Source organism: Pleurodeles waltl, chromosome 6 (genome assembly GCF_031143425.1).
Source record: "Pleurodeles waltl isolate 20211129_DDA chromosome 6, aPleWal1.hap1.20221129, whole genome shotgun sequence".
Classification (NCBI taxonomy): Eukaryota; Metazoa; Chordata; class Amphibia; order Caudata; family Salamandridae; genus Pleurodeles; species Pleurodeles waltl.
Window position 1 is genome coordinate 1,612,389,325 of NC_090445.1, and position 25,094 is coordinate 1,612,414,418.

A 25,094-nucleotide genomic window follows, 5' to 3' on the forward strand; every position below is an offset into this window, starting at 1 on the left:
GGGCCCCCACCACCCTGCCTGCCTTAAGCTTTGTTGTCCTGGGCTGTCTCGGTGCTGCCTTAAGTTTGGATGCCCCCCCCCTGGCTTTCCCAGTATACTTCCCATGTTTCTTTGCAGGGGCCCCAAGGCCCCCGGAGCTGGTGGCCCCCCGGGGCAGGACAAATCTAAAGGGGCCCAACCCCCACTGGGCCCGGACAGGAGCTGTCCCCCCTCCTCTGCCTGTACTGCAGGGGCCCGCCCCTTACCATGTCCCCTTTGGCCCCTGGGGGCCCTTCCATGGCTGGGCCCAAATCACTCACCCCACTGGCCCCTGCTCCTGTCCTTAGTATGACAAGGGCCTCACTGCTCATGTCTTGGGGGCTGGGAGCGCTTCGCGACCCCACCCCTGCGTCCTTTTCCTGTTCTTGGGGCTCCCCCCCTCCCTATCTCCATCTGAATCAAAGGATTCACACGCGGCAATTGCAGGCGCTACCCGGCTTGACGCAGACCGCGTCGGCCGCGTCATTCCGACCCAGGCCTGGTCCAAAACCCCAGGCCTGAGTAGGTCAGAATGGCCAGCTTCACCCAATACGTGATGCGCGGCCTTTACCGCCTCAGCGTCATGGCTGGTTGCCATGACGCTGTGCGGTCGGAGCAGCGAAGCCGTGTGTACCTAAATATGAAAACGCGGGGCCGCCTGGCCTTGTGTACGCGCATACGACGCCTGGCTCCCTACCTGATAACGCGCACGGCCGCAGAGCCGCGCGCTGGCACCAATACTTAATTAAAATCACAAACGGCCTAACCCAAAGCCTCCCACCCTAACTACCTCCTCACAAAAACACCCCCACTCGCCTGCCAATTCTCCGCACCTTCCTATTACGGTCTGTGCGGAAAAGAGGCCGACCCTCCCTCCCACCCTCCTTATAAACCTTTGCTAAAAACCCACCCCCACTTACCTGCAGCCAGTCCGGCTCCCACGCGCCACTTCCTGTCCTCCCGAACGTGCCCGCGGAGAGGCTAGAACAAGTCTCTCTCTCTGCGGGCCCCTCCATTGCTGCCAGAAACAGAGAAGAGACTGTACACACAGACTGCTTAAGACTTTCTTTTTCTCTCCCATCAATTTACACGATTTGGCTCTAGAGCAACAGTGCAGATCAGCTCTTGTCAGGGACACATATGAATATTTATTACCAGTGAAAAATAGGAAATTAACTGGTTTGTGTATTTTTTTCCTTCTTGTGTTATATTTAGCCTCTATTATTACACAAAAGTGCAGAATGTATCTCCACCTGCCCATTTTTTTACAGGGACCTGGTGAGCCACCTTTAGAGAGGAATTTATGGTTGAGGTATTTTAAAGCATACTTAGGTGCAATCAATGCCCAGCAATTCAGACCAGAAAGAAAAAAAAAAGCCTAATGTATTACTATTTAGGTGTTGAAGGCCAAAATGTGTAAAGAGGTTCTCAACAAATTTGACACAGCTGTAGCCCAATTAGATAAGTATTTTTGAAAAACAAAAAAATCTAGTAGTACACAGGTATACATTTTTTACAAGGGTACAAAATCCCAATGAAAGTATTGATACTTATGTTACACCACTGAAAGTGCTTGCAGCTAAATGTGAATTAGATGATTTTACTACACCACTGATAAGAGACCAATTAATAGTAAGATGTAGCTCAAAGAAAATACAGGAGTGATTGCTATCTTGTAAAAACCCATCTTTAGATAAAGCTATAGATATAGCTAAGAGCATTGAAGGCTTGTGCGAGGATGCAACCTTTTTAGAACAATCATTTGTCAAAGTTACGGTTTTGAGGAACTGTAGTTGGCAATCAGGTCCTAAAATTCCTTTAGAGAATAAAAAAGTTAGAGGATCAAACAACCCACGTACATCAGCTTTTTTAATCACAAAAAGTGAGCTGTTATAGATGTGGTTCTCCAAAGCATGTATCTTCTTTCAAAAGCTGCCCAGCTAATGGTCAACAGTGTAAGAAATGTGGGAAAATTGGACATTTTTCAGTGTGTGTAGAGGTGTTAAAAGCAATACTATCCGCTGCGTGCTTAGTGAAGAACATGAGGACGATGAGGAAGGTAGCAGTGGGGAACATCAGGAATTAGTATTAGGAATAAGATGTAAAAGCTTGGAAGGAAATAATCATGTTGCTGACCCTCATGCAGAAGTCAAGATAGAAGGGAAGATGATCAAAGAACTAGTACATACTGGAGCCCATATTACCATTGTGACACAAGAGAAATGTGACCAGTATTGGCCTAATAAAAAGTTGTTGCCTCCAGATGTCTTGACAGTAGCATTTGAGGGTAGCAGAGTGATCTACATGGCTACTTTTGGGCTATCATTAAAACAGGGGAATCAATAAAAGGGAAGGTGTATGTAGCATGAAAAAGAATTAACATTTTGGGTTTGGTGCATCAGGCAGAATTTAAAATGTCAATAAGACCTGGTTCTGATGAACCTGTCACTATTGAGAAACTTGAAATTGGACCTGTTACCAATATGGAGAATTTCTGGGAGAAAAAAATAATAAGGTATTCCTGGAAAATTTAGGGAAAAATAACAGATTTTAAATGTAATATTAAAGACAAGGAGTACCACATGTAAAGCACAAACTATGTAACATTCCTCTGAGCGTAAGAAAATAATTGTCTGAAATGTTAAAAGATATGTGTGGGCAAAGCATTACTGAGAAAGTGGAGGGGACACTGTGGTTGTCCCCAATTGTTTTAGCTAAAAAGAATACCAGTGAGCTCAGAATATGTGTAGACTTAAGGAGCGTCAATGGAGCTATTTGGGTTGATAGTTTTCCTCTACGAAGAATTGAAGATCAGATTACTAAAATTGGTAATTTGAGCTAGTTCACCAAATTTGATTAAAGCACATGTATCATCAGGTGGAGCTGGACAAAAATTTCAGGCATTTGATTGCTTTTATCACACTAGAGGGCAGTTTTCAATTTTGCCTGATGCCAATTGGCATTGCTTCTGCCACAGCAGTCTTTCAAAGACTAACGTCAACAATGTTTAATGGTTTTCCAGAGGTAGTGTTTTTTCAAGACAATATTTTCAAACAACGAGGATGAACATCTGTTGAGTAAAGTATTAAGTGTATTTGAAAATAGAGGAGCTATGTTATGAAACTATAAATGTATCTTCAAGAAACGGGAAACTGAATATCTTGGTCACGTCTTTTCTGAACAAGGAGTGAAACTTAAACCATGTTTCAAAGGCAATAATTGTTTTCCTTCTTGGAGCTATGTGAATTTTATGCCAAATATTTGAAAATCTTTGCTGATATGACTAAATGTTTCAGATGCCTGTTGAGGAAGGGTGTAGATTATGTGTGGTCTACAGTTTGTGAAGGTACTTTAAAAAATAAGGAAGAGATCATTATGGTACCTGCCCTACAACCATTTGTTGAGGGGCAAAAGACAGTTGTTACAGTAGAAGCTTGTGAGTACAAATTGGGAGCAGTTTTACCCCATTGGAAGGCAAACAAGAATACGCTATAGGTTTTGCATCTAGGACACTATGCCAAGCGTAGCGGAAATACTCTGTCATTGAGAAATAACTGTTGGTGTGTGTATGGAGTGCGGAACAATTTAAGCCATATCTATGGGGGAGACCATTTTTTAAGAACCAATCACTGCCAGTTAGTGATTTTTTTGTCAGAACTGCAAGGTTATCAGCAAGACTGTTGGAGTTTACATTCATAGTAGAATATATTCCAGGGGGAAAAAATTCAAGAGGGCCTTTTAAGACCACCGATTGAGGATTCGGAAGATCTTTAATGGGAATCTGAAACTGAAGAATGTTTTGTTGCGCATGTTTTAGAAGTCAACATTTGTAAGAAAGAAGAACATTTGCGTTAAAGCAATTGAGGAGGATCAGGTTCTGAAAGAAGTAATTTCACTAGTGAAACCTGGTTGGCCACAAAAGGGGAATTTGTCACATGTTGTGCAGATGTTATGGAAAATTTCAGAAGAATTGTCAAGGGAAGATGGAAAGTTGGTATGTGGCGATAAATTAATTCCACCATTATGTTTTTGCCAATGGATTATTGAACTAGGGCATTTGGGCTCAACTGTTACCAAAAGAAAGGGGAGAGAGCAAGTTTGGTGACCAAAAATGAATAATGAAATGATGTGAGAAATTCAAGTGTAAAGTGAGTAACAAAGGTTTGACAACTGAGTGTACACTTGAGTCAATATCACTGTGTCCTAGCAGAGCTTGGTAATGCCTGGGTGTGGACTTCTTAGGAGCATACGATATCTTACCTAGTCACATTAAATACTTTATAGTTATGATTGATCATCTCTCACTATGGGTTGAGGAAGAATCAGCCAGTGAACCTATGACAAGGAGAATGACTGATGGTTTCAAATAAAATTTGCTAGAGAAGGTATCCTGGAGAAATATTTACTGATAACCGAGTTCAGTTTACTTCTGTAGAAATTAATTCATTCTCAAATAAGTGTGCTGTAAAAAACTGTAAGGCCACCTTTATATCATCCCCTAAGTAATGGGAAGGTAGAGCGCTTTAACAGAGTTTTGGTAGAATGTGTGCAATCTATGATTAGGAGCAATATGAATGTCAGTCAAGGAATTGGTTTGGTCATACTGCACTACACCACACAACCTTATTGAAAAAAACGCTCTTTGACTTAATAAGAGGAAGACAAGCTACCACAGAACTTCAGTCTTTTTTGGACGGTCAAATTTTTTTTAGAAGGGGATGTTGGTGTGGTGGCGTGTGGAGGAAGACAGATAAAAGGAAGTCTAATTTGGCCAATTTGGAAAGGATGCATATTGAGAAAAAAAAGAAAAAGTGTGTGAGCTGAAATTAGGAGCCTAGGTGAGTGTTAAAAATCCCATTTTGTTTGGGAAGGGTCTATCTAAGTTTAAAGAACCAACTCAAGTGTACGAATTACGTAAGAATTCTGTTTAGTTGACAGAGGACAATTGGTGGAGTGCTACTTGTGTCGCTTTGAGTCCTGGTGGCTACAAGAATATGACACAAAAAGAGTAACTGCTGATTCTAAATTAGTTATGTTGGATAATTTAATAAAAAAAAGTTCCCATACTAGGTATGCCCCAAAGAAATGGCAAGATTTTGTCAAGCAGTGAAAAGGTAATTTGATATGGTTGTTAAGCACTACATTTCATGTATATAGTGTTAAGTATTTTATTAGGCACTACATTTCATGTATGTATTTTGGGGGTTGGTAGGTGATGTAGTGTTATTATTAAATTTGTGATGGTATTATAATAAGGATTCTTTGTAGGTAATCGTTCATAATGATTTTTAGATAAGAAATTATATTTCTTTATAAAAAGGGGAGATTTGTGGTGATGTGGCAATTAGAGTGTTGATGCATCATGGAATACAGTGATGTCATGTACAGCTTCATTCCAGGTGTGTCAGTTACCCTGTGCCCCTTTTTTGTATGGATGCATTTCTCTTCTGTCAATAAACTTCATATTTATACACAATAACAATGTGAAGAAGATTACTACAAGAGGTCACAGGTGGGCAGAGTCAGGGCAGTATTCATCTGCAGTTAACTTGTCCTATATCAATGTGGCAGATGTGGGAGTGGGCAGACTACGCAGTGCCAGATACAAAGGATAGTGCATCCAGTGAGTCAGGAGGTGCCAATTTCAGGGATTGAGATTCCAGGGCTGGGGAGCATGAGTATTGTTCATGCTGTTGAGATGGGACTGAAGCTGATATTTCACACTTGGCATTGTGCTTATTGCTGAAACTGTGTGTTAACACTCAATGTAAAGTGATGTAGCTGCAATGGTATGCAGTTTTTGAGGCAGTGCTTGTAGATTGGTATGTGAGTTGTGAGGGGACACGAGGATGATTTACCAGTTGCTGCTCTGCTTAAGTGTCTTTTTTTAAGCCATGTGAAAATAGCCGAGTATCGGACACAGATGCAGAATGGCCTCCAAAATGGTGGCCAATCTACTTTATTTTCTGTTTGATAGCACGCATGCCTAAATGGCGCAGCTATACCCCATAATATGCTGAGAGACAAAAGAACAATTCTGCTTTTGAGGAGGCGTGCAAAGGGCTCAGAATGGTAGTGTCTTCTAAATGACCACTTAAGGCCAGGAGAACGGGGAGGGATTTAAATCCAAACCTTAAATGTGAAATAGTATATGTAAAAGTGATAGGCAGCAATGAAAGAGAATTAAAAATCAAAAACATCTGATTCACTAAAGCAGCTGAGACAGGGCAAGACAAGGCGAGAGGCTACTGTGAAATCCCGGGCCCTCAGCACTGTTGCACCATGACGTGCGTGCAGCTATGTCGGACGTCAATGTGCTGTAGTCGAAAACAAAAGGACAAACTACAAGGGACATTTCTTTTGCATTCGTATTAGGGTGACCAGGCATCACAGTTTTGCCAGGGCATCCAAGTTTTTCACCAGCTGCTCCCGAAAGATTTCAACAATTTTGGGTCAGGTCCCGGTTTTCAGTGAGGGTCGACTGCAAACAGTAGAGGCCCGTTTTCATCTGTTAAAACTACAGTAGTGAGCAGCTCTAATTCGAAATCCTTTTAAGTAACATGTTTGATACTGGGTTTAAAATCTGACTTTTCATCTGTTCCCTTAGTGATTCATCTTTGCTTCTATATTGAAGAGTGCTATCATTCTGGACCCTCGGTGATGTTGAATTAGTCCTCCTTCTATTTTTTGTGAAATGTCCCGGTTTTCAGCTTTCAAAATCTGGACACCATAATGCATATAAGTGTGCCAATAACAATGCAATCGTCCCACACTTAATAGACCCCTTGTGTAATGTACGTGGGCCTTTCTATCTGAATATAAGTGAATGTGCACGCCTGTATTTTTACCTCATTTATTGTTTTTCTGTTCCGTGTGCATCTCTGTATGTATATCCGTTGTCCAGCACACATATCGAGCTGAGCGCAAATATCACACCAGAGCACAACAAGGGAGTGGCCCTGGCTCCACTCCTGAGAGCATCTTGGACCCATCTCACGTCAAACCCTCGGCAGGTGGCACCGAGATTATTTCCCCAGCAACCTCCACCGACAGTTAATCGGATAATGGCTGGTCTCCTCCCCCTTGTTCAAGACTGCGTCGCTGTGTGAGATGCTCAGTCCCCGGGCAGCACTACAGCCAGCTTCTGCCGCTGGTACTGCAGAGGGCGGGGCCTCTACCGCAGAGGAGTCTGACAGCACAGGGGTGGGTGGGCGTGCGTGCGTGACGGGCCCCGCGTGGGCCGACGTCACTGCTCCTCCCCTCCAGTGCGCACACTGCAGCAGAGACACAGCCGTGGTACAAGGTCTGACTTGCTTGTTGTTAGTAGGGACTAGAGAGAGCAATGACCAGCCCGGTTAAAGCGCCACAGTTGGAGAAAGGCGGTGAACTACAGAGTGCATTCCAGCTTTCATGAGCTTCTGCAGTTCAACGTCTAGGGTTTTACAGTGTGTCTTGTGTAAGAGAATGTAGACTCCCCGGTTTTACTTACCACTATTAGAATTCATAAATTTTGCTGGAGGACATAAGGGCACGGCCTTACTATTACTCCAAGTCCAAGTCTTCCTCGCCACAATCGTATGCGAAACAAACCCCTGCTTCCAGTAGTGACAGAGTTTGCTGCCCATGAGCACTTCACAGCTTTAAATCCATTTACCAATTCATCCATGCAGTCATACACTTCCCTTGCCTCACCACCCCCAGCAGAGGACAGGGAGTAAAACTATTTAACCCCCAATCATCAGACCACTGCGAAAATCCTAAAGAAAATATATTTTAAAACGTTTCTTTTTTTTTTAAACATAGCCCTGTTTACTTTAAGGAAAACATGCTACATTTAAGAAAAATAAGGTTTGATTTACCCTCGACAGCAATCACAGAAATGGTGATCCGCTGACTCGTTGGGATTGTCCCCAGTCACAGTTACTCATATTTTGTGAGCTAAATCATTATTATGTATGTAGTAGGTTACATTGCGACCCACTATGATTTTGATTTGCAAGAACCAACCTGTTTACTGAGGTTGGTTCTGAATTTTTTTTACTGGCTGTAAAAATAATTTGCGGACATTTCACCACGGGACAAACATCGACACACTCAAGATGCTGGTGTTTCACCCACACGATTTCAGTTTTTTTTTTCTTAAAGGGTGCGCCCCCCATACTCCCACTGCCCTCCCCACTCTGTCCATATGCATTTCACCGCCTATAGCTGCAGCACTCTTTAATTAGGCATTGCAGTGCAAGCAGTAAAATGTCTGTCGGTATAACTAATGTGTGCCAACGTCTGCATACCCGCAAACATACTGGTCGCAACTTGTGACCAGTATTTTGTGACCAGATGTTTGTACATCTGACTCCTACGCCTGCGGCTTTTGAAGTGTGGAAATGAATGTCTTTGCAAGATTATTTTTATTAACCATGTTACAGTAGTCCAAACATGCCATGGCAAATACTTGTCAGCTGCACCTGGTGATTGGTTTGGAACTTTGGTAGAATATTGCAGAGTCGGGAGAACTGTACATTAGTACCCTCAGCTACTCCATTGATCTGAGTTGTGAAGGAAAGGTATGAATTAGAATACTTCATTTTTGGAAGGATGATCGTGGGAGGGAGGAGTTCAAAGGCTTGTGGGCTAATTACATGTTATGTGTCAAGTCCAGATGCTCCTATGTGTAGTATCTCAGTTTCAGCTGTGTTAATGGAGAGAAAGCTTTCCATACAGAAGAGAACTTGGTTCAAGCACGAGGTAATGTAAGATGTAAATGTTGACTAACTGTAAATGGGTTGTTTTTCTGTGTGGATTTGAACGTTCATGTGTTGCTCTCCCAATAGCTGTGCCAAGGGATATAAATAATATTGAATTGTAGACACGAGAGGGCTGAGTTTAGTGGTATGCCACAACAAAAAGAGAGTCTACGTTTCGACATACTCTTCTCTGAGGTTGGCTTGTATCCACGTGAGAGCATTCACGGCTATATTGTTGCAGGCGCAGCATGCTTGATAGTGTCTTGAGCAGAAGATAGTTTGAGTAATATAAGCACTTTAAAAAAAAATCTTTGTGTCTGAAACAAAGAGCTTCTTCCTGGTGCCGGCGAAGATGCTTCGTTCCCCCTCACAGTGGTGAACACTGACTTGTGGTTGTAGAGAAAATTGTTGAGTTTCATGTTTTGCAGATGTAAAGCAAATATAGAAAAATACCTCTTGGTGGAGAAAAGTACAATGTTATTCTGTGTCTCCAAGGGATACAATTAAAACTAAGTGGGGGAAGCCTTAAACCAAATCATTAGTTAGGGGTCAACATGTTTTCTGTCTATTTTTCACCCTTTAAGATAATCTGGGAAGTGAGGAAGTGCTGCTGAACAAATTATATACACTAAGGAATCCAGAAGTCAGGCTTTGCAGAAGTAAAGATTATTGGTAGGGGATCTCCCTTTGTGAGATTGAGATTTCCTTGCGGCCCTCCGTCATTTGAATGAGGCCTCCTTGGCTCATTTCATCAGATATCCTTGGCTAATGCCGATCCTCCTCTATTGTCACTGAGGCCTGTTGAGATTGTTATTTCCGCTTCTTAGAGGAGGTAAGGATCCAGGATACTTTTAGGCACAGCAACAGTGACCGGTGATGTTTGACAAGCTACCATAACCAAAACATGTCTGGTAAGACCAACAAAACTTTTGGTTTGTAGGGAAAAACAGGTGACTATACGTTTTGCCAAAAATTGGACTGACACCCTGTTGGAAAATGGGTTATTGGTAGGGCAGGTAGGTACCTACACCTAGCAACAAGCCACTAACCTCCACATAGGTACAGTTAGGTCTCAGTAAATTAATCCCAGCTCTACCCTTGGTAGCTTGGCATCGAGCGTCAAGGCTTAATTTAGGAGACAAAGTGTAAAGCATTCAAATATCACAAAACAGTAATTAAATAAAACACAGAAAACAGTTTAAAAATCCAAAACCAATTTATAAAAATAGTTTATATTTTTATCTTTAAAATGACACAAAAACGATTAAAATCGGTTCAGGGGAACCGGAGATATGAATTTTTAAAGAATTATTACTTTTCTAGCGCTTAGAAACAAAAAGCGCCAATCGGGTCATCTGGTTGCACCTCGACCGGGGCAAAGTCAAACTTTCAGGCCGACCGCGATGGAGCCCTGCTCGGCTACAGGTCGCGGGAGGCCTCGGTTAAAAAGTTACCTTCTGACTTAGTCTTTATTTTGAAGTTTTTCTTCGCCGGGACGAACCTGCCAGTTGAATCCGACCTCCTGGAGCCCTTGTCCGGATACGCGATGTGGGTTTCCTCGGTGGAGACTTTTACCTTCGGACTTAGTCGTTTTTTCGAGATGAAAATCCTTCGACCGGGGTAAACCTGGATCTTGATCCGACGTCCATGGAGCCCTTCTCGGATACGATGGCTGGGAGGTCCCGGTCAACTTTTTACGTTCGGACTTAGTCTCTTTTTTGGATGTTTTTCTTTACCGGGATGAACCACGAAGTCAGGCCGGGTCGCGGTTGAGGCAAGCCGGCTAGAATTTCCGCGGCGGGTCGGTCCCTCTCTGGAGCTTTTTTACAAAATTTGTCAAATCTTCTCCAAACTTCTGGGGCTTCACTCAGATGTTCTTTTAAGGTTCTTTTGGGGTCCACAGCTCACCCCAAGGGTCCAGAAGTTCTGTGATGGTCCTTGGGGGGTGCGGACTTCAACTCCCAGAATGCACCTGGCACAAACTCCTTTTTGGCCACTGGACAGTGGTCAGCTGGTCACTTTTTCAGGAGTTGGTGCAGGGGACTCTGGATAGCAATTTTTCACCTGTAGCAAACAGGGAGTCCCTCCTTGAACCAGTTGAAGCCAGGCAAAGTCCTTCTTGTGGTGAAGCCCAAGTGTGCAGCTGGTGCAGTCTTTCTGAGTGCAGGTTCCAGGTGCAGGCCAGGGGTCCAGCAGGGCAGTCCTTCTTCTCCTTAAGTTCTTTCTTCTTGAAATTTGGTGGGGATCTGAGGCGTGGGGTCATGTCTGCCAGTTTTATCCTTGCTCCTGGGTGAAAAGCAGGGGGGCCCTGGTTCTCCAATCAGGGACAGGGTCGTCCCCCTGTGATGACCACTTCCTGGGAAGTGTGGCAAAAATCCATCCCAGAAGGCAACAGTCTCTAAAAATCCAACATGGATGAATCTGATTTTTGGAGGTTACATCTGGCTGAGCCCACCCACTGGTGTGGTTAAAAATCATAAACACACCCCTCTCCTGCCCTCTCCTAATCTAATCAAGGGGGCACCTAATTGTCTAGGGTTGCAGGATGTGGGGGTGTTGCTGGGTGCTGCAAATGTCCTTCTCTGCCTTTGAAGACCAGTTTGGCAGCCCTCCCCCTTCCTGCCTCACCATCTGCTGAGGGGAGATTCTCTCCCCCAAGCACATTCCTTTGTGTGAAGCCAGGCCACTTCACACCTAATCAAGGCAGCCTGGCAGAAGCTGCTGCAGGCTGGCCAATCAGAGCACAGCAGCAAAAACAATGCAGAGCTGAAATTGGCAACTTTTTAGGTAAAGTCTAAACTTTTTACCTGAACTAGTTATATTAAATCCAACAACTGGAAGTTGTAGGATTTATTACAACAATTAATTTGATACCAAATTCTTGGTATGCAACATTTAAGGAGACTTTAGAATTTAAAATAAAGTCTGCCCATTCTAGCCTATGAAGGCCATTTACTTCAATGAGGGAAAAACGATTTTGGCTGTTTTTACCTCACCAGGGCTTATAAATCTATTTTTTTAAAGTCCCTGCTTATAGTTACATGGCACCCAGCCCTAGGGGCACATAGGGCACACCTTAGGGGTGACTTATATTTAAAAATAAGGTAGTTTAAGACTTTGGAAGTACCTTTAATTCCAAAGTCGAATTTGCATATAACTTTAATTTAAAAGCAGCCAGCAAGGCAGGCTTGCTTTTAAAATGACACTGGGCACCTCAGCAATGCACCTAGGTGTGCACCACCTATGCTGTGGTCCCTAAACCTACATGCCCTACCATATACTAGGGACTTATAGGTAGGTTAACTTAGCCAATTATAATTAGCCTAATTTGCATATCCATTTTACACAGAGCACAGGCCCTGGGACTGGTTAGCAGTACCCAGGGCACCATCAAAGTCAGGAAAACACCAGCAAAAAGAGGAAAATGGGGGCAAAAAGTTATGGGGCCTCTGCAATCAGCCCTGTTTTCTCACACACCCAAGCTGAGAAGATTTGTAAGTGGGCCAGGGGGTATAGGAAGTCTGTTGGCTGAGGACCCCTCTACTCCTTATGGTGCAACACTTTCAACTGGTCATCAGATTAATGCTGGTTTCAGACTTGTTATCTTTTTTTGAGAGTCGCTCATTGAGTGTAACTGAGTAATTCACTCAAGATAAATGAGCGATATAAGCATACCTTTTTTGCAGTATGTGAAAAGATACCTTATCCAAACAGCAAAACATCTCTACTATGATGTACTGCATTAAGTTCTTTACAGACAGAAAAAGTTTGGACTTGTTCTTTTCATGATCACAGGAAAACACATGAGGAAGGGAAAGGTCTAACACATTTGTGTATGTGTAATTAGGAAAGTGAAGTTCCAATCGCAAAGTCATTGAACTAAAGTCAGAACAAAGTTTGTAAAATACTGCATATCACAGGGAAATACTTGATTTATTACAATCATTCTGTACTCTGGTGTCTCTCACGAATAGAAAATAGCACATATGTAAGGGCACTTTATTTATTTGTTGGAATGGAAAATGGAATGACAAAGGAAAGACATCTCAAGATATCGGTACTGCTTGGGGTGGGGGGAAGGGTGGGGTTGGCAGGGAGTTCTCAATGCATATGCTGTTATGCTGTGTTAACACGTTTTTTGGGCTTTATCCTACAGAGTCCTCTATTTGTGTATGACCTGTTAGGTCCCTTTTGCTGTTAAAATTCTAATAAAATGTGTTATGGAAAAGAAAGCTATCTCAAAATATTATCTTGATTCCCCTTTATTTAACGTTTCCCCTACAGTGCTTAAGGATCACCGGGAGACTGGACATTTTCCTCACAAATCTTTGACTATAGATAACTCCACATTATGCCTGTTTATGGTTTCTAAAATAATGAAAAGAGGAGGAAGTTTGTCCTAACAAACGTATAAATTGTTTAAATAAACTATGACAAGTCATATTTAATAGAAGTATGGAATCCCTACTCTTTATCATTATGTGTTAAATATTTCTTCACAGATATTTGTGAATGCTGGGGAGTTTCACTCCTCAGGATAAAGCTATTATGTCAAGTAGAAGCAACAAAAGAAAATGTCAGGACAATATACAAATATCATTTACAAGAAGTCTGCACTGATTCTTTTTCGTGGGTCCTAGAAGCTCTTGGTGGCCCACGGCCCTAGGCTCCGCACCAACCCCCTCAGACCACGCACGCAACCTCGGATTCATCCTGGACCCGCTTCTCACCATGACCAAACAAGTCAACGCCGTATCATCTTCCTGCTTCCTCACTCACACCGTGCTCCGAAAGATCTTCCGCTGGATCCCCGCCGACACCAGAAAAACTGTGACCCACGCCCTCGTCACAAGCCGCCTGGACTACGGAAACACCCTATACGCAGGAACCACTGCTAAACTCCAGAAACGTCTGCAGCGAATACAAAACGCCTCCGCCCACCTCGTCCTCGACATACCCCGCAACAGCCACATCTCCGCCCACCTGAGACACCTGCACTGGCTTCCCGTCAGCAAAAGGATCACCTTCCGGCTCCTCACCCACGCACACAAACCCCTCCACAACAAGGGACCCGAATACCTCAACCGTCGCCTCAGTTTTTACACGCCCACCCGTCAACTTCGATCCGCCAACCTCGCACTCGCTGCTGTCCCTCGCATCCGACGCACCACGGCAGGTGGGAAATCCTTCTCCTACCTGGCGGCCAAGACATGGAACTCCCTCCCCGCCAATCTCAGGACCACCCAGGACCGCCCTGCATTCCGGAGGCAGCTCAAAACCTGGCTCTTCGAGCAGCAGTAACCCCCCTTCCCCTAGCGCCTTGAGACCCTCACAGGTGAGTAGCGCGCTTTATAAATGTTTTTGATTTGATTTGATTTATTCGGACCTCCCACCTAAGTCGGAGAGCGAGTGACTGTCGCCTGACCACCTCACTAGATGTAGTACTTAAACTTATTTTAATGACGAGTTAAATGTCAACTCAGTCCCCGATTCAGACTCGTTTAGTAATAATGAGCCAGGTGCAAACTTGTTTCAGGCACAGAAGCAAATTCCTCGCTTGAGCTATTTGCACTAATGGGGTTCACATAACATTAATGATTTATTCCCCATCCTGAGGCGCATAAATAGGACTTTTGTTCAGATTGTGCAGCCAGTAAATACAGAACCCAGCACAACCGGTGATTGCCACTTACACAATTTCTGTCGTGCTGTTTCTGCAGCAGTCATGACTGAGGCCTAAGTGTGTTTGGGAAAGTGTAGGTGACCAACGTGCACACTATGGCGGGTTTAATCAATTCCCGTAACAAACAGGAGTTTGTGCATGAATCAAAATTACGAGTTGTGAAATAATTAGCACACCCCACTATCTTCTTCTGACATATTTTGCTTGGGTAAAACTGTCAAAAGGTATCAGTGGAAAAGGCACAGAAACGGGGAAAAACGTGGACATTTTGGTGCAGTTTTCGCCACATCTGCAGGCAATGCCTAATTCCAAATAACCTCAGAAAACAAGAGTCCACAGGGAAATGATTCGTAAAAGGGTCAACGTTCAATGGTCTATGCATTCCTCATCAGAATTCAGTGCAATAAATGAATCACGAAAGGCCTGAGTTTTTATTGTAGCGCCAATTTTATTGGGGACATTTTTTCACTGAGTATAGTTATTCATAATTGCAAACACAAACGATATTTGTAGCCATAGAAAAACAGAGAAACGGTAGCAAAATAGGTTAAAAAAAATAATACAGCTGCTTAGTGAACAAGTGAGAATGTGCAAAGGAAATATTAAAATCTATACAGTACACACGCTTTTAAAGCACGCTGATTTGAAAACGAGAGAGGAGAGTTCACAAATGATTTATAGTAAGAGCAATCCATACTATATAGAGTTTTTGAGGAGAGATAGCTGGGTATACTGAATGTTTTCAACTTTTCAATTGTTCCTTTTGCTCCTTTTTATGTATGCTTTATTACTCTGTTAATATTATTTAACTTTCTAAACAGTTGCTGACCCCTTGAGTAGGCTATCCAGACCCCCGGGGGCCCATGACCACATATTAAAAATCATTGTCTTACAAGATTGCTATATTAAGAGATGTTGCTATTATGTCACCCTCAACAAGATTCACATAGTACTTCCTTGAAAAGAAGGGAGTTTAGGAAAGTGGTGTCACAAGTGGTGCACACGGAGGCTACTGCAACAGAATGATGAATGTGGCTGAAGTTCATTATATACTCGAGTTGTGGTACTGATCATTACAATTCAGGGGCAAGGAGTTCAAGAAGAACAAGGAATGGCAGCCTGACTTGTTGGAGTCAGCAAAGGGTAACAGTTTAACTTGTTGTGGGTTGTAATTTGTGCTGGGGTTGCCAGGAAAAGCTGAGTGGACCTGCAGAAGAATCTCACAACGGAATAGACATGTGGGTGCACTCAACACTGATGACGAGAGTCATCCAGGATGATGGCTGGAGAGCGAATGCGCCAAAGGCGCCAGACAAATGTTAGGCCTGAAAAAAGGTTAAAAAACAAGAAGGGAGGGCAACCAGCAAAAGAGATCAAGCCCTTTGGTAGGGTACAATTTATAGGGATGCACAAATTAAAAACTATTTGGAGGAAGAGGGAAAATGACTAATGTTGTAGTGAATTAGATAAAAGACTAACAGTGTGCCAGAGAAAGGTGACCTTGGAAATGTAATCCTTATTTACACAGCATTTACAAACTAACAAATGTAATTCTTAATAATAAACAATGAAACAATGGGATATTTGATACAACCAAATAGCATCATTATTTGTGTTGTACCTATAAGTAATGAGCGGGAACTAAGCGCAACCCTACATCACGATGACGCAGCAGGGCAAAGAGATACAGTGACTTTCACATGGGCATGCTGCAATGAGCTCATAAAGATGGATATGTGAATTGTAGGAGGAATTTAAGTGCGCTTCAGTGTCAGGACTGGTTGGCCAGTTCTTTAGATTTCAGTTTTGTGCCTATAAAGTTCCCCTCTCATTTCGTGGATTCCCCTAATTGTATCTTGATCTTTCTTAAGCAGATACTACAGCTTTTCAGGCACACCTAACGGATCACTTCCGTACCACTCATTTCCCTAGAGTGTGCTCCATCGCAGATGGCCACTTCCTCTTAAACAGGTGATCATTTTAGAATGCTGTTGTCCATTCACTGTTGTCAACGCATTGGTTATAAACATGGCGGCCATACTGGAAACTTTAAACAATGATAGATTGTGTACAATACCTCTGCAAGGCGAATCCATGCTGCCTTGTTTAGTTTTTACTATTGCAAGGGTATTCCCACCTTGTTTAGATGGCAGCATGGTTTCTTTTTTTTACTTATGTTCTTTTAATTTGTCTGGCATAAGTTGTGCCTGTGTGTGTTTTATTGAGGGTATGTTACGGTGAATGCAAGAATAAGACAGTGGATAGATGAATGCATGCGTGCAGAGATGAGTGATACAGTGCATGTATGATGACTTATTGTGTGGCTAAACCCATCCATGACACAAAAGGCTTTTTTTACTCATAAGCCAGACCCATGCATGCTAACATGTTAAAAGAGGAAAGTGTTTAAAAAAAAATCAGGAGAATGTATTTCCCCCATTGTCTTCTATTGGACACAGGCAATTTAAGGTGGGAGACAGCCAAAATAAAGACATTTTTAGCTTAAAAATTCTGGAGTCTCCCGCCTGTTGGCAAGTAGGGTTGCTCATATTTGTAATTCTTTTTGCATTGCAAATTACAATGTTGTATTCACAAAGTGATTTGCAATAAGTCTGTAAGTGCAAAGTCTTTTTTTTACTTCATGCACTTTATCACTTAAAATGCATGCTAATCAATTCTAAACGATAATAATACACATGTAACAGATTTAGTTTGTTCTATGCTTGTTCATATAAGAACTAATATTTTTCGTTTTAAAATATTAAAATTAAATCATACTTTTAAACATGTGGTCTATTATTACCTTATTTAGAGGATTCTTGGGTTGCTTTCACAGCCTCCTTAACCAAACCCATGACTCATAAAGGAGCTGGCTTGGATAAGGTTTTGGTTTAGCCTTTTACGCTCAAAGTAGGCAAACAAGGAGCGCATCACTTTCCCTCTGCACTTTCTGACTCAGGATTATGTGCCTAGGTTTAAAGTTTGGCTGAAGCCTTCGGCCATCACACAGATGGAAGCTGGTTCAGCATACGTAGTTCAACCAGGTAATTTCCTACATAGATCTTGGGTAACAAATGTGAGGTTGACAGTAGTTTGAAGCGAACTTCGTGCAGTAAGTGGGCATTTATGGTCTTTGTCACAGCATAGCTCTGTTTTAACTCACGGATCTTACCTAAGGGTATCTGATAGCATCATGTTTCACAAGGAGGATGTACTTTTCCTCTGAAGCCATAGAAGGATTGAGCACATTGACAATATCTAGCCTTATCATGTCGAAGATTATGCTGGCTGCAGATAATGGTACCAGACTATGGACATTACCTCTATTTTCTTTCCTGCCTTTTTGTTGAGGTGACATTGTAACAGGTCTTGTAGTAATTTTTAAATTTCTTGTCTATCTATGTGTGGCAGTCATGGCTTCATTTCATTCATACTGAAATATCCTGATAAGTATTGTGCAAACCTCCAGAGAAGCTATGAATGAAAGATACTTCTAGGCAACAGTTTTGTTTGTAGCCAAGTCCTTGCTGTAGAGTAGTCCACCCTTCCAGTAAACGTTTAACAGCCCCTGGACTACAAATCTAGCTGTCAGTCAGCTTCTCTAGCCCCTCTAGAATGGCACATTCTAGGGGTCCAACTTTTCCTTGTTGTCCATTGTTAAGGCTTACGGGCTCCAGCAGGTTCCACGATGTCCAAAGGAAGGAAGGTTTAGCCGAAAATCATTATAAGTGTATGTACTACTAATTGAAGACAAATATGTTGGATTCAAGATTGTTATAGCTTTGTTTGAACTTCAGGGCGTTTATTACAGAAAGTGCTCACAGAGCGTAACAGGCACCTGCCTTTTGCACATTTGGGGCTTCTTGGTATTAGAGAAGGGGCCACAAATTCTTATCCCATTCCTTCAGTGGTATGGTTTATGCAGCTCAAACTGTGCACAAGTCTGAACCCAAGTGGGCATTCCCTCATTAGTGGTGGAGTAGTCCTGGGCAAATAGGAGCGCACCTTTGATCTTATGCCAGTGCAGTGTTACAGACACAGGTGCTAAGTAACAAGTTGTGGAGCGACACAATGATTGTGTTCCACATATGAAGAGGGGCACACTCTGTGCACCACACAAGGGGGACCCTTGGGAGGGGACAGGGTCTCAGGTATTACTCAGACATCCCCCAGCTGGTGGGTGCAGTCGCTTACTACCAACAGCCTTTGTGCCCCCAAGTCCACGTCCTAATATTAAAATGTCAGTCTTCAGATTGGGAGAATCACAGGACTGGGAAAATGCTCCAGTGTTTGCAAGTAGCAATGTAGACGTTTAGCTATTACTACTTCTGTACACCCAGGAAAATGCCTCCACGGTGCACAGTAATGTAACGTAGTGATTTGTGCTGCGTTGCTTCACTCGAGTTTTATGAAACCACACAGGGCCACACAAGGTGGCTTTGCGTGGTTTCATAAATACATTTTTGTATTTGCGTCGCTCTTGCACCTCGTTCCATGGTGCAAGATTGATGCAAAGGGGCTAATAAATATGCCATGCAGTTTCTGTTTTCCTTATGCTGACGCTGATGGCATAACATATTCTCATGCGAGATTTGGTATGAGCAGAAAATGGCTTGTGGGTAGCGTGAAACGAGCTGCATGCCACATGCACTGCTCACTGTATGAACATGGAAACTGTATGGACATAACTTGAAGCTAGTACCTTTAGAACCTTTTGTACATATCTCCCCATGTGCGACTTTGACTTGAATGCCCTCCATGCATAATGTGCATTAATCTGTATTAACTTCATGAGATTTACGGATATGATGCAAATAATAAGTAACCCTTTCATCCACTCATAACGTTTGAAAGAGATCATCTTCTTCCTGGCCATTTCTACACTGCATTCTGTCTGAGTGTACAAGATCAAAGAGTGAGACCGCAATAGTCTTTTACATCAACTCTATTCCTCCATTCAGGACTGGCAAAGGCAGACACCCTAGAAGACTCACAAACTTGAGGACTACTGGAAAGTACAAGGATTAGCAGATGAAGAGATCCCCCCATCCCCATCAGAAAAAGACTTCCTGTCAAGCCTCAACACATGGCAAAGTAAAATAAAGAACCAAAACCATGATTCTCCTTTACAATAGGGAAATCTGGGGATCCTGGATACACGCAGATTTACTCCTGAGAAGCACCTTAGTCCAAGGGAGAGCTAGGTTCTGCTGCACGGTACGCAAGTACTCAAGGTCCAAAGGAATGAACTCATCAATGCAAGGGAGAGAGGGGTAGTGAGAGATGCTGACATGGCTCGTGAGAGAGCAGAGCTCAGCTTGTTCTTCCAGGTACTCAAACTTGTGTAAGGTAAAAGATCCTGCTGCCTTCCCAGATATCAGAAAGCATTCGGAAAGATAGCTACAAATATGGACACCCTGTCAAATTATGATAAGCACCCCATAGCACTTTGGAGGTACTTCCGCAGGTGCAGAGACTGTACAACTGTGATATGTGCTACCAAGAGACCTCCAAGTCTCCCTTGCTTAATGCAGAAAAGTGTAAACATGACTGTGCACTAAAGCCTATCACACAGTTTGCAAATTGCATGACCCCTCTTATTGATCATCCTGCATAGGTGTAACATGCTATTTTCATATGATACACAATCTGTCAAACATTAACTATGTACCTGGATATGTAATACAACACCACTTGAATGGTTGTACACTCCACTTGAATGGCTGTACGTGCCCATCTACTGCTTGCCACAAAATACCAGTTAACTCCATGTAACCCCCGGACAAAAATAAATAAATCCATACATTCCTTTGTTATTCCTTAATCCTTATCTGTAGCCTTCATTTTGTCAATTTTGCCTACAGTGGACAGTTAACAAAAGATCTTTCTCCCTAGAGTCTAACTTGTCATTGCTTTACTCTCATCTTCTTGAGTAGACACTGACCACAGCTTAGGCAGAGTCCTACAAGTACCTCTTAGGCTACTCAGTTTCAGTTATCGGATAATCAGATTACTGATTAATGCAATTGAAGTCATCAGTGAGTTAATGAGGCTTCCCTTCCTGGGACAAGAATGTTTCCAAAGTAATCAAGTTGAGATCATGCATAAAAGAGATGACTATAATTGAATCGAAAGAGAATGTGCTCAATGTTCACCTTGTTGGCACACAAGATCCTTCTCTGAGGACAAAGCCATGTACTGCTACTACGACAACTACTACTGCTGCTACTACTGTTACTACAATATGATTACTCCAGTTGCATCCCAACTTCAGTTACATCACTCCTTGGTGTGTGATCTGCCCTTCCTCCAGAAAGCAGCATATTGGTTTAGAAACAGAATAGGTACATAGAAGAATATAGACAAAACCAACAGGTCCCTATTTTAGGTCAGGACGACTCTTAGTGAAGTGTATTAGTCCACCGAAGGCACCCTTTTTTGCCTGCTGAAATGGCAGTATTCATTAAGTGAGAGCCTCCCAGAATCCTTTCTTCTCCTCTGCCCGTTTTGCATATTTAATGCAGGATGTCACATATGCTACTTAAGGCTTTAGTTTTTCATACTTGTTTACTGTGTTTAAACAAAAACAAAACTTACCTCCTCGCTGCACCACTGCTCCTCCGTCTCCTCAGCAGGCACAGGCTCCCAGCCTGCCCTTCTGCCAATCCTGACACTCTCAGAGCAGCGTTAGGATTGGATGGGAGCACCCAGGCAGACTGGGAGCTTGTGCCTGCTCTCTCCAGCTTGGCAAAACAGTTCTGGGCTGGAGAGACCATAGTGCGCAGGTGTGTTTGTCCGGCCCAAGACAGCCAGCCAAGCTTGCAAGCGCACTGAGGGGAGTGCACAGTGCACTCCCCTCATCTCCGTCATCCCCAATGCCCCACCCCTTTAATAATGAAAGGATAATAAATTTAGGCCCATATTTATACTTTTTTAGCGCTGCATTTGCGTCATTTTTTGACGCAAAAGCGGCGCAAACTTGCAAAATACAATTGTATTTTGTAAGTTAGCGCAGTTTTTGCATCAAAAAGCGGCACAAATGCGGCGCTAAAAAAGTATAAATATGGGCCTTAGTTTATTATCCTTTCATTGTTGAAGGATTTGCATCGGTTGCTGCTAGGGGGTCGGGGTGACGCTCCTCCGCCATAGTGTATAAACTCAAGGCAAAGTCTAAATAAAATAGTAAAAATGAGACAAAATAGAGTATAAGCTAGCTAGTATTCCGCTATCGATGCACAATCTTTACACAAGAATCACTTAAATATCTACAACCTGATCTTAGACTCAAAACCAGACCTATAGTACAGTGCGAAAACCTGGATAGGAATGATGCATGATTTGTCCTCCACAAGGCTATACCTCCTGGATGTGGAAACCGCACACTAAGTTGCAGAAGGAAGACAGGAAGGGGAGTAGCATACACTTTCAAACACTCCTTACAGACAGCAAGCTTTCAAGACTTCATTAGAGCTGACTGCAACGCACTTCTCGCCTACAGCTCACCATTACCCACTTTCTCTAGTCATTTCTGTGCATGTACAGAACTCTGATCAACAGCAAAGCATTAACAGAAGTCTTCCTAGATGCAGTCTTTGACATCCCTGTAAGCCACACTAACCTATGATTTTGGGAAGCCTTAAACCCCTTGTTCAACTGCCCGAACCTCCCACAAAAACCTCTGATGATGATTTAATGGTTCACAATTTCTCCAAACTCATCTCTTAATCTATACACTCAGGTGGACACATCTTGGGTGCAATGCTCTTCCCTCCTGAATTCTTCACAGTAACAGGGATTCTCTAATTCTCTGGAGTGACCACTATCTCATCTCATTGACTGTCAACCACGCGCAACAAAAACAGCATAATCAGCAAGAGGCATCACTCTCAAACTTCTTGTAACACCATCACTACATTGTTTGAGAAATCGAGGACTTGGAACAACATTTCATAACAATCATCATCTCATCGCAACTTCCAGTCTACACAAACCATGATTATTAAGACTAAGGGGCATATTTATACTTTTTGGTGCAAAACTGCACTAAAGCAGTTTTGCATCAAAAAGTTTTGCACCGGCTTGCACCATTCTTGAGGGCCAGCCTGGCACCATATTTATGGAATGGTGAAAGCCAGGGCAAAGGGTATGCTAGCATATTTTTTTTTTACGTTAGCCGGGTGGGGGTGGCGGTATGGGAGAAGGGGGTTTTGCCCCCATAAATGAAGTTAGGCAGGTTAAAGTAAAACAAAAATGACTCTAACCAGCCTAGCGTCATTTTCTGACACAAAACCATCCAGCCTCCTGTGCTGGCCATTGGGGTGGTGGGCATGACTCCTGTCTTTGCTAAGACAGGAGTCATGCCCACCACCCCAATGGCCAGCACAGGAGGCCAGGGTCCCCTGGGCATGACCATTGCACCCAGTGCCATGTAGGGGGTCCATTTCAGGGCCCCCAATGGCACTTAAAAAAATAAAATAAAATACTTACCTGTACTTTCCTGGGATGGGGTCCCCCATCCTCCGCTGTCCCTCTAGTGTGGGTGGGAGTATCCCTGGGGAGGGCACCTGTGTGCTTATTCCATGGTGTTTCACCATGGAAATAGGCCCACAGGTCCCCTAACACCTGACCCAGATGTTAAATAATGGTGCAAAGCAAGCTTTGCATCATTATTTGACCCCTCCCTCATTCGTGATTGTAGCACCGGGGATAAATATGGCACTAACGCCAATTAGTCATTTTATGCATGGGAACGCCTACCTTGCATCTCATTGACGCAAGGTAGGTTTCCACGTCCAAAAAATGACTTTAACTCCATAACTTTGGCGGTAGACAGGTCTAGCGCAGAAGTATAAATATGGGGTTAGTTTTGCACCAAATTTGTGTAAAAAAAATGTCGCAAATCCGGCACAAAACAAGTATAAAAAGCCCTTAAGTCTTCAATCATCTCTCTTTTCATTTCAAATAACTAGTCAAGGCAGGTGCAACTTTGGACCCCATTCCTGCCCAAATCTTCCAGGATATCATACTCTCAATGGATGGTGCCATCCCAGTAAAACCATTGTCAACAATTCTCTAACTTCAACCATCCATCTCTCTGACCTCAAACACTCTCATATCAGATCGCAACCTAAATCCAAGAGACCCAATAATGTAATGGTTCCCAAACTTTTGATACCAGTGGACCCCACTTTATCATTAATAGAACCAGAACACCACCACTTAATCATTATTGGAATCTGGGAACCACCCAATGAGTCATTACTGGAAGTCAGAGACCCAACCCTAAACATTGTCGAAGATTTGAACCGCAAACAATACACAAAACATACAAATGCTTGCATTCCATCAAACACGTACACAAATGATAACACATTTTATTTAATTTGCAAACAAATAACATGAAAAAATATAAATTTAAATGGTAAGGTTGGAGTTTTTTAAAGCCACACATCGTCCATAATATGTTCTGTTTGATGCACCTGCACTGCTCTCATGAATCAATCTGAGGATACTAACTTAATTTTTATCTTCCAATTTCAAATTCCTTGACATTTACAGTATGCTTTACATTTTTCAAGTGTACACTTTATTTATATACACTTCATTAATCTGTTAATATTAGTTAATGTTCTAAGCAGTCAGGGACCCTTTGAGGAGCCTTTGCGGACCCCCATGGGTCCCTGGACCACAGGTTGGGAACCACTGCAATAATATATTGTATGATCACCAATGAATCATTCTTAGGACAACTGCTTGAAAAAGCTCTCTTCTCCACATCTCCAATTTCTTGGGAAAAGACAATATATTTGGGGACCACAAATAATGGTCTCTGTATGAAAGGCACTGACTCTACCCTGCTGTCAGTTTGGCATAACATGAAGACTGCAGTGAACAGAATTGGAATTGCTGCACTACTAATAATAGACCTCTCATCAGCTTTTAACACAGTCCACCACTACTACCTATTACTAAGGCTACGGAAACCTGGCATCCAGAGAACTATCCTAGACTGGAACTTTTCTTACGTCTCCCCCTTTTACATTATCTCCATCCAGCACCTAATCTGGCAAATCTCCACGCTTCATCATCTCATCTCACCTCTCCTCTTCAACGCCTACTTCAGAACCCTACCAGACCTCATCAAATCCATAAAAATATAACCTACTACAACTAAGCTGGATATAAAAGTTGCAGGTGTGTATAGAAGAGCATACATTGCAACCCATGATGACACTTAAATGTAATTTGCATTGTGATTCAATTCACTATAGACAATCTTCCCCATTCACAGAAATATTGATCTCAGGTTTTAGGCCAATTGTGATCTGACTAATAGCAGCATTGATATATTTCTTTCAAGTGAGTAAGCATGGTATTTTCCTTATGTCTTATTTTCCATAAAGCTTCTTTCCACACATGAACAAAGTATTTCTTTCATAGGTAGGTGTTTGCATCGACCAGCTAGGTGCAGGCGGAAAATTGACCATAGAGAATGCCCCTTGTAAAAAGGGACCTGCACACGTCTTCCATTCCATAAACTAACTTAGTCTATTTTCATTATTTAACAGGTGTGAAGGCTGGTCCTCAGCTCAACATTTTTACCAATTAGTTAGTGGTCAGGAGAGAGATACTGCGGCCCGTATTTATAC

At 42.7% G+C, this 25,094-nt stretch overlaps 1 protein-coding gene across 5 annotated transcripts in view; it reads left to right on the top strand.

Moving 5' to 3' along the window:
* The window catches only part of STXBP1 (syntaxin binding protein 1), a 183,672-nt gene that overhangs the window by 46,322 nt on the left and 112,256 nt on the right, over positions 1–25,094 (top strand). The window contains exon 1 of one of the 5 annotated variants that reach the window (XM_069241499.1): positions 7,093–7,321. The exons of the other annotated variants lie outside the window; for them this stretch is intronic. Coding sequence (XP_069097600.1) covers positions 7,129–7,321 — 193 coding nt within the window. The 5' untranslated portion in view covers positions 7,093–7,128. Of the gene's footprint in view, positions 1–7,092; positions 7,322–25,094 lie in introns of those variants that run through there. 5 annotated transcript variants of the gene reach the window in all.